We start from the raw sequence: 14,328 nt of genomic DNA on the forward strand, positions 1-14,328 counted from the left end.
ATAAACTAATAAACTAACTAACTAACATATGAGAGAGTGTGTGTGGATGTTCAGTTCAATTTGCTGTGTTTTTTGAGAGAGGTGCATAGTGTATTTTCACTATGCTATGGTTGTGTGTGTGTGTGTGTGTGTGTGTGTGTGTGTGTGTGTGTGTGTGTGTGTGTGTTTGAGTAGTTTGACTCACATTGTTCCGCGGTGCGTTGGCCATGACGGGATCTTCAGCAGCCAGCGCGATGCTGCTCATAGTGATGACCAGCAGGATACACATCTCAAAGTAGCGCAGGTTCACCACGTAATGACACAGCCGCCTCACCCTGGACAAACACCAGAGTTACATAGCATCAGTCAACATCACGGCCATCCACAACAGTCTTAGGGTTCTGTATGTCCATAAATAATTATACAGGACATTTATGCCCACACATACCGACATAAATAACACAACACATTTATACAGAATGTCACACACTGGTCTAATTCACTTTCACAAATTCACGCCACTCAACTTAAGCAGTGTATTATGAGAAAAAAGTCATAAGTTACCACTGTAAGACCTTCACAGCATTATTCACCATCAGACATCAAGCTCTCAGTCTGTCAGTGTTTATCACAGTACAGTTCACACCTCCTACTGTACATGCTGTAGTAACAAACAGGACAGGGGGATGGATGGATGGAAAGACAAACTGATACACAGGCCACATCCATCTACGCATTGGTTTAACCATTTATCCATCTGTCCACCCTTCCCCTCATTCAGGCAGCTATCTATCCTCAAACTCATCCGCCTATCCATCCATCCATCCCTCCCTCCCTCCCTTCATCTTCCTTCCTCTCCCGGGCCAGTGAGACTCACGGGTTGGTCTGTCCGAACACAAACATGGAGCTGTAGGGGAGGATCTGTCTGGGGCCGTTCTGAGTCTCCTCCTCCTCTAGCTCCTTCTTCTCCTCGTTCAGAAGGAGGCTCTCCCCGTCCAGATTATTCACTGCACACACAACAAACACACGACGCATATAGGGAGATGAAAAATAGCCACTTGCAACATTCTAGTACACTAAACATATACATCTGATGTATTTTTTTTTACATTTGATTACGTCATATGTTTCATTTTCATGCACTGGATAACTCTGCTGAAGGCAACCCATCATAAAGGAGAAATGACTTGGGTAGCTTCCAACTAGCTGGAAAATTCAACTGGCCAAAAGGCTACGGAAGCTAAAGAGTTTTCCATGCTGCTACGGACTGGGAATGATGGTGGTCTCGCCAGGTGGTGCTGTGATGGTCACGGGGATGTGGATGCTGGTTTGGCCGCTGCGGTTGTTGTTCTTCATGTTGTCTGCATCCTCAGGTTTCTCCGCAACGGGCAGAGGCTCCGAGGGAGACTGCAAGGGGCTGGTGGCCCAGCTGTCAGCCTCTGTGTCCGAGTGTCTGTCTCTGGAACAGGCATACCCATATTCATAAGCGTGCGCGCACACACACACACACACACACACACGCACACACACGCGCACACACACACACACACGCACACACACACACACACACACACACACACACACACACACACACACACACACACACACACAAAATACAAACACACACACGTGATGAGAGGAGTGCCAACACTGAGCTCCCAGTATGCTAATGTTTTGAGCATGGGTTTCCTCAGCCTTTGACTCCAAATCTCACACAATCACTTATGTAACAAAATAAGAGTTAAATCGGTAACACTTTACTTGACGGTATCTACATAAGAGTGACGTGACACTGTCATAACTTGTCATGACAAAAACCGAATGACACTAACCCTAACCCTAAATTGTCATGACAAAAACCTAATGACACTTGACAGAAGCGAATGACGAAAGCATTGTGTCATAAATGTTTATGACTTGTTTATAATGTTTATGACATGTTCATGACAGTGTCATGTCACTCTTATGTAGATACCATCAAGTAAAGTGTAACGTTAACCGTTAAATCTCACCCATGTGCCTTGGAGCGCTCTCGGTCTCCATTCTCCCTGGCCACGTCTCCGTCCAGTGTGGACTGGGCTCTCAGTAGCCTCTGCTGATGCCTCCTGCGCTCCCCGTTGGCCTCCCTCTCTCCGTCTCTGTGCGCCCTGCTGCGTCTCTCCCCCCGGCCTCCGTTGGAGAGCCCCCCGTTGCCCTCGCTCCTGGACTGCCGGTGGGAGTGATGGTGCCTGTGCTCCCTCTCCCTCTCCCTCTCGCCCCCTTCGTCCTCCGGGGATCCAGCCCCCTGGTGGTGGTGGTGGCGGTGCCCGCCGTGGGGCCCCCCGTCCTGGCTGTGGCTGTGCTCCAGCCTCCCCTCGCGCCGTTCCCGGCTGCGGCTGTGGTGGGTGTGGTGTCTGACACTGACGCTGCCACCGCCAGGCTGGCCCTCCCCCTGGGCCTCGCCGTTCTCATGGGCCGAGCGGTCCCGATGGCGGTGGTGCTTGTGCGGGTGCGATTGCTGCTGCTGAAGATCGCCCTGCACCTCTCCCTCCGTCGCTGGCCTTGGCGGTTTCTCCACCGCCCCGTTGCCGTTACCGTTGCCGTCCCCGTTAGCCGCGTTGGCCGGCTCGACCAGCAGGGGGCGGTCGTGGTGCGTCTTCATGTCGGGCCGCAGGTGGAGTGCGGAGGAGAGGCGGCGGCGCTCCTCGGGCTCCAGCTCGTTGTAGAGCGCCTCGCTGCTCGCCCGCAGGTTGTGGCGCCGCAGTTGCGTGGTGCGCTGCTCCCACACCGACAACTTCAGCGAACGCTGCTCCCTGCTGCGCACAGCACAGGGTCAAAGGTCATAAGTCACAGGTGAGAAGTCAGGGCCCATAAACACTCACCGTGGTTTGGTAGGACCTCCTTTGAAAGGTCATATTTAAGAACTACACAACACTTTCATAAGCCTTACATTTGTAAAATGGTTAGGCGAAAAGAAACCTCTTCCCTATTCATAAATTATTGTTTTAATAACCAAGTAAAATACCGTATGCAGTATCTATATTTAACTATGACTTGTTTTTCTTGGTCTTAGTCATCACTATGATTTCTAATACTATTCATATCTATGCTATGCTGAGTGTTAACATGAGGTATAGGCTGGGACTGGTATAAATATACATTTAAATGTAAGGCTCATAAAAATGACAGTGCTTATGCAGAATCACATGATAAGAAAAAGGAAGGAACATGATCATATCAGAGGGGATAGCTCAGATAAAACCTTACATGTTTTATCTCTCTTTTTGACCATTTGTCATATGTGGGCCATATAACAGTCTCAAGACGCCTGTTTTAACGTCTTTAGACACTCTAAAACTGTTCACAATTTTTCAGTTTTAGGTGTTTATAATCCATAAAGAGACCATCATTTATGGCACTATATGATGGGGTTCTGCTTCACCTTAAAGCTATGTAAAAAAATGAAGATGTAAGTCTACATAATGCATCTAATGGTAGCTTATATGTTCCATGAAATGACTCCTAAAGTTATTTCACAAACATGCTCGTTCAGAAACGAAATACTGTATGTTCAGCTTCCTAGGGGACATATGAAAAAGCTTACTATTCAAATATGTCCTGTGGCATCGATCAGAGTGCATATTTCCAAACAGGCATTAGAACAATGGTGTAATTTCAGAGGAAAACATTGTGTAATTTTAGAAGAAAAACAACAACATAAATAATAAAGATGGTCTTTTATGGATGTTTTCGGAAGTCGGCTGACCAATGGGAATATTCTTTTAGCATGATCCATGGCCTCCTATGCCTGGACTACTGGCAAACAGGGTACTGAGACCAGTCAAGACTCGTGGGACTGCTGGAGAGTAATAATGGGGAACACAATAGGATGCATGGGATCTTTGTTCCAACTCTAGCTCAACATGAATGCATACCTGCTCCCTCTAAGAAATAAGGAAGTAATGGAATAAGGTGATGGTATAACTACTTCAAAATTCAGCCAATTGTGACTTATAAAGCCTTATGAAGATTTGGAATTGTCCATCCAAAGTATGGATATAAATTGACTATGGATTTGACATAGCTAGGAAATGTGCAAAAGGCCTGTTTAGAGGCAGTCACGTGTGCAGGTCCTCCTCCAGTCTCACACTTTACCCTGGCCTCACAGCCCCTCTGGCCACTCATTTGGCATTCCACCACCACCACCCACTTCTTCTCCTCACTATACACTTCAACTGTATCCTCTCTATACTATATCATAGTACATCTTTTTAAAGATACTCTGAGTATGTTCTCCTTTGATCACCAGCAACATTCACACTTTATATAGTACACTGTGACACAGTTTGTCACTTACTCTCCATAATATTCCTTTGCCAACATAAATAGGCTTAATGTCCTTTGACTCGTATCAATACTGCCTTGTGATTATATGAGTACTCTAAACTTCTAAAGCAAGCCTCTGTGTACTGCCTGCTCTGTGAGCCAACACATTGCAGCCACTAAAAACTTGTGTCAAGTGTTTTAACTGACTCAAGTAAGAGATCAAACATGTCGCCAGGCCAAATTGATAAAATGAGAGCTATTGTAAAACCGTATTAAGGGCAACTGACTTCTGAGCTCAGTGTTCCCTTTCTATTAGCCGGCCTCCACTGAAGGGGACGAAAACTCATTAAAAAGCTAATTGACCTGAATAAATAACCAGCCAATATCTCCACAGGTCAGCACATTCATTTACTTGGTCGCCCCTGATCTCCACTTCACTGGTAAAAAAAAAAAAAAGTAGCAGAGGTGACATTTTCTTCCTCATTTCTTCACAGTGTAGCCAGTCATGCAAATACAGAACAGCCTTGTGAGGTTTATTTTGTTGTTGGTTGACAAGCTGCCAATAACAGATATTTTTGAATATTTACATGTCATTTCAGCACAACTGTTTTGAAAACAAGGACCATTTATCCGAGCGATAAGATGGTACTAATCCAGACTGTGCAGGCTGCAGCGGGGAAGCAGTCAAGCGAAGAAAAGGTCACCGCGTTCCGTTGTTACTATTTTAACCAAAAAATGAAAAGAAAAAAAAACAGACAAAAAAAAAAGAAAACGTGTGCGAGGAGATGGCTGACGAGGGAGAAACATCCATTAGGCAGTGAGTCATCGTCTGCTCGCAGTCACGAGAGACGAGGCATCGTCATGGCAGCAGTCGCCTAGATGCAGATGTAGAGGCTAGACTGGCATCTCACTGTGTGTCTGGGACACTGTGCTACTTTCTACTGGATGACAATTAGCATGTATGATGTTGACTTCAGTATATCACTATGGGAGAACTGTACCTCATGAAGGAGCGTGTAGGGGTGTATAAATAAGTCCTAACGGCAATGGAAAGGGGGGTGAGACAGCGCAGCAGGATGGAAGACAGGTTAGGGACAGACAGGTTTAAAGCACAGACAGCAGCAGCAGCGGGGAGAGACAGAAGACAACAGTTAATGCACACAAGAGACAGGGGACTCACACAGAACATTCAGAACAGCCGATAGAGCACAGACAGGAGTCAGATCAGAAGCTTGTAAACCCAGAGTGCTGGCAATGGCTAGTCAGACTCAAGTACATATACAAACACACACACACACACACACACGTTCACAGCCGCACAGCCGCCGCGCACACACGCACACACACACACACACACACACACACACACACACACACACACACACACACACACACACACACACACACACACACACACAAGCTCACATGAAAACACACGCACGTACGCACACATGCACGCGCGCACACACACATGCACACGCGCACACACACGTGCGCACACACACACACACACACACACACACACACACACACACACAAAAACATACATGTTCAAGACACTGCAAGATGCTGCATTAAATCAAGAGACTAATAAGAATGGGAGCAGACACACAGAAACCTGATACAGACCTGATATAAGCTGACTCTGGATCAGATATGTCCCTGGTCTCTGATCTGAGACACACATGTAGGGACACATTCAACAGTCAGGCCCTTTCTATGATAGGAAGACTATGGGCCTGAACATCATTTCAGTAACTTCCTAATCAGATTCACTTAAATTCTCTGGCGCCAGTGTATGTGTGCTTCTCTTTATACACAGAGGTTTAGTACAGTTTAGTAACTCATCCCAATGGATTACCTTGTGAGACTTTAAAAATAGATTTGTATAGAGCAAAAGTGACACACAATAGCTGTCAGACATCCACGCAATGCCCAGCTGCAGTAGGTCTTGCAAATGTTCTACATGGCCCTGAGGCTGTCATGCAGTAGATCACCGAGACTGGACATCCAGTGAATGAGGAGAAACACACATAGGTCCAGTTAGGAAGCTAAAGCAGTGTATCATCATCATCATCATCATTATCATCATCATCATCTTAGTTCTACCTGAAAACCACAAGTCTATTCCAATGACGGACAGCACATAGATAAGACTAACAGGCTACTAACAGGGTCCTTCATGTCAGGAGCAGCACAGTGGGAAAAGCGGAGGGAGGTTGATAGACGAGGTGAGGTAAAGGATAAGGACAAAGATTAAGAGAAAGTGAGAGAGAGAGAGAGAGAGAGAACTAGGGAGAGGAAAAGACAGGCACACAAGAAGAGGATGATATGGGAGGAGGAGAAAAAAGGGGAGTAGGCTGGATGGGATGGGAGGAGAAGAGGAGAAGCAGGGGTGACGATATCTCAACGGAGAGCAAAAAACTCACGGTGAATGAGCGCTGCAGATGGAGGAGCTGCGAGAGATCGCCCCCCGATTTTGCTTTACAAAACTGCACATGCAAAACAAAAGAAAGAAACAACAACAAGTGATGAGACACAAACAGAACCGAACAGAACCGAACAGAACCGAACAGAACCGAACAGAACCGAAGGGTGCGTTTTAGGGTGTGCCACAGAGACAGGCGACGGCAGGGGTTCAGACGGTGACATCCTGTCCCAGTCCACCTGCTTCCTGTTTATCTTGAATGGACAGAGAAACACAAACATTGGTAACACCTACATACAGTACATACTGTAACAAATGACACAGCAATGGCCATTCAGCTGAAAAAAGGTCTACAAATAGAAATACAGTCTTTTTTTTAGACCAATTCCTATTTGGAAATCAAAGAAGCGGTCACAGCAAGTCAATTTTATCCTTAATTATGTATGTATGGACCTGTATGTCAGTGTTACCAAAACATTGAATGGTTAAAATGGTAAAAAGGAAAATATTAATAGTCATAACACAACCCCAAAAAAAAAAAAGTATGTAAAGATGAGACAAACAAACTGACACAAATATCAAAAGCACACTATATGTGTTCCACTGATGTAGACCAAGTGGTGTTTACAAAGACGGTGACTCAATTTGCCTTATTTGAGCAAGCCCTCCTTGATAAGAATAGAACATGTTCTTCCCTTGGTAATGGGTTAGGGCCATCCTAAGGTCACCAGTTCCTCTGAAGGCTAAGCCATTTCAGCCTATTAAGCCCAAATTAGTCCCTCGAATCTCCGAAATCATTAAGTGGTACATTGGTGTTTTGTAAATAAATTGGTTCAGAAGCTAAAAACACATCAATTTAGAGAAAGGTTCATATATAAAACAGAAAAGCCTTGCAACTTCCATTTGTACATATTACCTCAGCCATTTGCAGGTACTGCTGACCTGATAACGAACTACATAGAACGTCAAAATAATTTGGATGCAATATAACATTCAGGGAAAAACTAAGGAGATGCTGAATATGGATCATAGTCCTGCATCGCTGCTAATAATTTCCATTTCACAAATAGCAGCATAAACATCCATCAATATAGCAAATGAAGCATGGGAGGGTATAGAGATATTGGAGCGCTTCATCATCATCTGCATGTCACTAATGACAAGGCAATGAGCACAAATGTAATGACTGATGATTCATGCCTTGAAAAATGTCTATATATCCTGCCTATCGCTGAAGGGTTGCCACCACATACATACTGTACATACATACATACTTATGAAGAAATGCTGACCAGATCCATTACCAAAGGGTAGCATGAAAGTGTTTTAAGATACTAGGCTATGGCCGAAATATTCACATAAACACGGTGCAAAGATCGGTATGAATTATTCAAATATTGAGCAGAAACTCCACTGCAAGAGTTTAATTAACTTTTACCCTCACAATCAAACATTTTCAGTTAACACTCACATGGGACCTGACTGGCCAAAGACAAGACAGTTTCCCAAGATAAGAGGGACATTCAGAACTGCCCATATATTTACTGTATCTACTCTATTAAAGTGAAAAAATATATTCATTATTCAAAGTCTTGGGCTCTTTGCAAAACTTAAATAATTTGCACTTCAGGGTCCTGATAAAAGGCATAGACTACTTAAACAAATAACAAGCATCTTACATTAAGGTTTCTAAAATAGGCTTGCAGAGGAACTACATCTTGTGAGAAGGAAAGAATAGATTCATTGAAGATTCATTAGAAAATCTAACATTTTTCCCGGCTGCAAGAAATGGCTTACAAATCAGAATAAGTATTTAAGCCCACTGAGGACACATCTTCCCATCACCACGTCTTTCACATTTGTTAGCAGAGATATCGATAGATGAGGAGACATTTTAAGCTGCAGTATAAGAAAACATTAAGTTAACAAGCTCTATTTCCAGCTGGGAACTATCAGAAATGTCAGCAAGTCATCATCAGCTTACACGCTACTAGCGGCCAAGCACGCTAACTAATCTACAGGTGCCAGGAAGAGCATTCACAATGAACACTCACCAAGCAATGAGATGAGAAATTACAATATTAAATTGTTCAAAGACACAGTTGTCACTGTGTCCTTTGAGATGGTGAGGCTACCGCTGAAATATGCATAACTTAGAATGAAACTGTGCATCCATAAGTTACACACATTCATTCAATTCTCCTCTGAAGAATAGCCATGTATACTTTTGGGCTAACGGAGACTGTTTCAGAGAGAACCTAACTTAACTTCCCTGTACTCAGGGATAGGGGGAAATAAACATTGTATTCTTAGAGCACCTGTACTCTGCAGCACACACATACACATTCATGAACATGAACTGAACAAGTAGGAAAAATGAAAAACACATCTTTAAAGTGACTAGAGCAGATATGTCATATTAAATTTAAAGACACTAGAACAACACTGTGAGTTCAAAATAAAGCTAGATGAGATCAAAAGACAGAAAGACCAAAGAGCCTCTAGCATAGTGGAGAAGGATTTTTGCAGACTTACGTTGTGATGGAGATGTTGGCCGCTGACATGGGACTGACCTCCTTCACCTCCATGGCCTTCTGAAGGGCCAACTTCTTATTGGCTTCTTCCTCCTGCTGTTCCTCATCCTGCCCAATAGGGATACACCATCATTATGGGGGAGGAGGGGTGTGAACAGTCAAAAGCAGAGCAGTATCAAACAAGGAATCAAACCAAGTTTCACTGACACCTGATGAGATGACTGGTCTTAACGGGAATGAGCTAGGACATGTGTCGTGCTTATCTGCATTACTATCCAGGGTATATGGACATACAACATCTTCTAAATTTGAAAGGGATTACAAGGCCACAAGGTTAAATCTGGTGGCATTGCAGAATCAACATTTCTCTGCTGCTGAATGACCAGCTGTACAGTATAAAGCCCAGCTCAAAAGCCTTTCCCTTCATGTATATGTTATTGGATGCAAACAGGACTTTTGAAATTACTCCTATGTCTTGGAGAGGTCTTCTCAATATTGCCTGTGCATGAAGGCTCACTGGAAATGACGTCAATCAGACATCAAGTTAATTTCCTCCCCCAGTCTATGCAACCCTGTTCCTGGAAGCCCTACAAAGCTAGATAGATAGATAGATAGATAGATAGATAGATAGATAGATAGATACTTTATTAATCCCCAAGGGGAAATTCAAGGTCTCAGTAGCTACGGGATCATGGAAGCTCATTCATCGTTTCCATCTTCAAGGCACTTTCATCTCAAATAAACCCAATACTAATGAACAAACAACTGTTCAAAGAGACTGCTGCTTTAAGAGAACCACAAGGCTGTGTTTTCAAAAAGCAGATACAAGTGCATTAAGTGTTCTTGAGAAGCCTGAGGAATGAATGTTGTGCAGTGTTGTGCGTGAACGAGTTCAAAAGAATGCGTTCATTGAACACGCTCATTTTTTCGTGAACGTTGAACTGAACGCAACACATTTTTTAATAAAGAACTTGAACGTGAATTAGTTCACATTATGTGTCATGAACAGCAGACATCACTGTAAATGAACGTTGGAATTTGTTTTCCATTGAAAACTGAGTGACATCTGTTTTCTCATTTGAAACGCAACGAGAGAAAGTTCCTCCCTCCTGTATTCTCGCTGGTGCCGCTTAAATCATGTATCACCTGACAGAAATGGTTTTGACATTGTGTGCGCAATGCATTCGCGAACAACGTAGTGTCCGGCTGAGAATAGTTGAATAGCATACTGGCTTCCGCAACGCTTACCCGTGATGAATTGCAGCAGAGCGGGGTAGGCATAGCAACGCCCGTAGCAGGCAACGGCAGAGCGGAGGGCTGGATTTCATTGCACTAGAGAAGTATACAGTAGAACTGGTCTACCTTGTCTGTACTGCTGCAAGTTTCATCACCTGGTAAGAAACCCACAATTGCAGTGTCATGAGCAAATGTCTACAATGAGCAGCTTCAAAGAACGTATAGTGATTTCTAGCTCGTAGTGTCAAAAAAGTATTTATTTGAATATCTCACGAAAAAAGTCAAATGAACTGAACTTTGAACTAGTTCAGAATTAAAATTGTGAACTTTGAACGTGAACTGTTCACTTTGAGCATGTATGAACTGAACTTGAACTAGTTCCGAAAAGCTGTGAACTGGCACAACACTGATGTTGTGTCATCAGTACTGTCGTCGTGACTCATTTCAACCACTCTGGCTGGCTTTGTGAGTCTTTTCATCAGTTGGTTTACTGGAAACTGGGTAGTGGGAAGGCTATTGGTGGCAGAGAGCTGGCGTACCTTTGTGAGTTCCTGCGCATTAGCGAGATTGTCGACAGCAATGGCCAAGAATACATTTAGCAGAGTATCTGGAGAGGTGCAAGCTCAGGATGTTCACCATCACGATGAAATGTTCTGTCCTTTCCCAGACACAATCAAAAAGTACATAAAAAAGAGCACAAGCTCTATTCACAAGTGTCCTCACACTCCCTCTAAGAGACTAGAAATGTCCTCACACTTCCTCTAAGAGACTAGCCTCAGAGGAACCTTGCTTGAACAGCTGAGGAGAGAGATTTAGCCAAAACATCCTGGTTCTTCAGAAACATTGAGTACTGGTCTGGATCACTTTAAATCCTGAATAAAACCTTAAAATCCTACAATCTAAAAAAACCCCACATTAATGTATGTATAGCTGTTACTCCTTGCATTTAGGCCTGAAAATGAGTTACTTATGTGAAACATGTCTAAGGACTCCATGAGAGATAAACTAGCACAGATGGACAATGGAGATCACTAAAACAAAGCTACTAATCCATCCGCTCCTTCACTTCTCTCCAAGGAGTGCACACACAGGATACAGTTTCCAAAAAGAGTGAGGATGATGAAGTAGACCGAGGAGAACATTCCGCCATGGACGCCCCCCTGGGATTCAATCCCATGATACATCACTGCATTCCAGTCCTCTCCTGTCAGTATCTGTGGGTGGCAAACAATCAGATTTCAACCCTAGGTAGCAGTATTTCATCACGCTGTGGACAGGAACCTGCTTTTACTCCATAACTCCTCATTATGAGGGTGCACACTGCATTGTATAAGCAACACATTTCTTTTTGAACGCATCAGAGCAAATATAAAACTCTTAAAAGAGAAAAGTTGCTTACCTGGAAGACTGTCATGATAGCAGAGGGAAAGTTGTCAAAGTTTGTTGTTGGTGTTTCGTCTTCAAAGTTAAACCTGAGGTATAAGGCAAAAAGTCAGTCAACAAATTTGAATAGTTGCGTAATTGCAGAACTGTAGTCAAACTCAAGCACAAAAAAATATGCAGAATGCACTCTACATAACCTCTAGGAACATAAAACACAAGCTACAAGGCCAAGAGATAATATTGATACAAAACCTTATGAGACAAAAGATGACAACAGGTAAGGTTAATTACAGTGTTGGCTTCCAAGTCTCTAAAGATCTGACCATCCTATAATCTGACAGATGACAGGGTTAAAAAACACATGGACTTTCGCAGCATCCGCCATATTTTCCTGCACCAACCAGACCATCTGTACAGGGCTTTGAATCACCAAATGTTGACACTCATGCCACATAGCAGAAGCCCCAGTAATAATGCATCACAATCTATTTCCTGCAGATGGATGCATTGTAGTACATGCCTACATGTGATATATGCGGTAGGATTACATTACATATCACATCAAATTCACAACACATATCTTTGGTCCTCTGACAGCCGGTGCCGTTTACTAGCATGATTAAACTCAGCACTGAAGGTCCAAAAGCCATCGGAGTAAGGGATGAGAGAGGGGGTAGACGGAAGAGAGAAGGAGAGAAGATGGGGGATCGAGAGAGGACGCATGAGAATTCAGTCCTAACTGTGCCCCTTCAGAGAACGCCTCCCACCCCCCATCGAAACAACACGGCCCTTTTCTTACCCAAAGGCTTACACTAACCAGAGTGTTGTTGCTTTAGTGTCCATACTTTCCAAGAACCTCACTAGAAGAGAGAGGATAAAGCCTGACCTACATTTCTCCTCCCTCTCGTCCGTGAGAGCCCACTCCACACACAGCATTACCTCACCGAGCGAGCGCTACAAGCCACTTGTGACCACATATCACCAACAGATTGCTGAGGTTCTTAAAATTTCACCAGAAAATAGCCTAAGGGTTTTATTTTTTCAGAGCATGTATGCTTAGGTCCACAACTGGGACTTAATGTTTCTCCTTTTTAATTGTTGCATCATACTGTGGGTTTCAGTTTGCATGTACATGTCATTATTTCCAAGAAGTGACCAAATGTGTACACAAAATCCAGTTGTTGGCAGGCTATGTCCTTTTTTGCATACAGTATGCTTGTGTTTATGTTCCAGAATGCTCTTTTTCTACCTAGATCACCTCTTTTGTAATGTGATTATCTTTTTGCGGATCCTGATGGGATCCTGTTCTGACCCATGCAAACATGGGTCAGAACAAGGATGCAAATACAAAGCAGCGTGATTCAAAAGGGCTAAAAACCTGCATGTTGTGACAGTGCCGGTGACAGAGAGGATCTCAATCATTCTCCTCCGCCTCTGCATGTTCTCCGTCTCCGTCTACTTCATCTACTAACTATCTAGACTCATCAGCCCTTTTGATTAACGGAACCCGCCTCATTTTCATACTCAAGAGTATTATAATTACCCTTAGTCTAGTCAGGATATATAGGGAATACAGTTGTGAATGACTGGCCTGAAATAGTCATTTGAGGCAAAGAATTTGGTATACAGTATGAGCTTGGGAGGGAGAGACTTCCCTTTATTTAGTGTTACCCATTTGATGCCAAGGCATACTGAAAACAATGCTGAAAAACTTCACAATCTTCCAATCGGTTGTCCAAGTCCAAGGCACGAGGAGTAGATTTGTACTGTGTAACATATACTTGCAACTACCAGTTCAGATATGCTAAAATCAAAAACTTCAGCTAAGCTATACATGCTCTTCTGTCAACCACAAATACAAATCTGAACAGATTGGCCTTTTGGGACATATCCTGCCCTAATCAGGTCTGGGTCCACACCACTTCAGGGCCAGATCCGTTCCAAAGTCTGCTTCTGAGTGCCGTGTGATTTATTTCATGTGAGACACAGGGACGTGGGAATATCACTCCTCTCTCCGCATCTACATCTGTCACTCAGCTGGTTAAAGCTGACAGAAGGTTTCCTCGCGGCCCGCACACAGCTGGCTTCTCTCCACATCGCCGCTGCGGAGACTAGGCTGAGTGACTGGGGTGATCTGAAAAGGCAGCTTGCAACAATGCAAAGGTTCCACCAATCTGTGCAACCGCACAATTTCACTCAGGGCTAGGCTATGATACAGCATTCACGGGACGTAACAGGATTATGCATCAAATCCATTGATGCCCCATGGTGCACAAGTCTAATGTGATTTTTCCACCAGTGCCACATCTTCTTTCACTGTGGTTGGCCACCTCTCAAGGTGCCGCTGTCAAGTAATTAGAAGCATGAAGAAAATGCACAAGTGTAAAAGCACATGCAGAGAGCCAGGGATATATGCTTTAGTCTACTCCCTTGACTCACGCTGTCAACTACTCACAACAAACA

At 43.8% G+C, this 14,328-nt stretch overlaps 1 protein-coding gene across 2 annotated transcripts in view; it reads right to left on the reverse strand.

The window, feature by feature from the left end:
- The window catches only part of cacna1bb (calcium channel, voltage-dependent, N type, alpha 1B subunit, b), a 153,404-nt gene that overhangs the window by 48,925 nt on the left and 90,151 nt on the right, over nt 1-14,328 (reverse strand). The window contains exons 17-27 of one of the 2 annotated variants that reach the window (XM_048259412.1): nt 11,882-11,954; nt 11,579-11,696; nt 11,022-11,089; nt 9,248-9,354; nt 6,714-6,776; nt 5,914-5,958; nt 5,286-5,321; nt 1,992-2,774; nt 1,248-1,438; nt 857-986; nt 185-314 (exon numbers count right to left, since the gene is read on the reverse strand). In XM_048259412.1, coding sequence (XP_048115369.1) covers nt 185-314; nt 857-986; nt 1,248-1,438; nt 1,992-2,774; nt 5,286-5,321; nt 5,914-5,958; nt 6,714-6,776; nt 9,248-9,354; nt 11,022-11,089; nt 11,579-11,696; nt 11,882-11,954 — 1,744 coding nt within the window. The remainder of the gene's footprint in view (nt 1-184; nt 315-856; nt 987-1,247; nt 1,439-1,991; nt 2,775-5,285; nt 5,322-5,913; nt 5,959-6,713; nt 6,777-9,247; nt 9,355-11,021; nt 11,090-11,578; nt 11,697-11,881; nt 11,955-14,328) is intronic. The other variant, XM_048259413.1, reaches the window with a different exon arrangement.

Source organism: Alosa alosa, chromosome 12, assembly GCF_017589495.1.
Source record: "Alosa alosa isolate M-15738 ecotype Scorff River chromosome 12, AALO_Geno_1.1, whole genome shotgun sequence".
Classification (NCBI taxonomy): Eukaryota; Metazoa; Chordata; class Actinopteri; order Clupeiformes; family Clupeidae; genus Alosa; species Alosa alosa.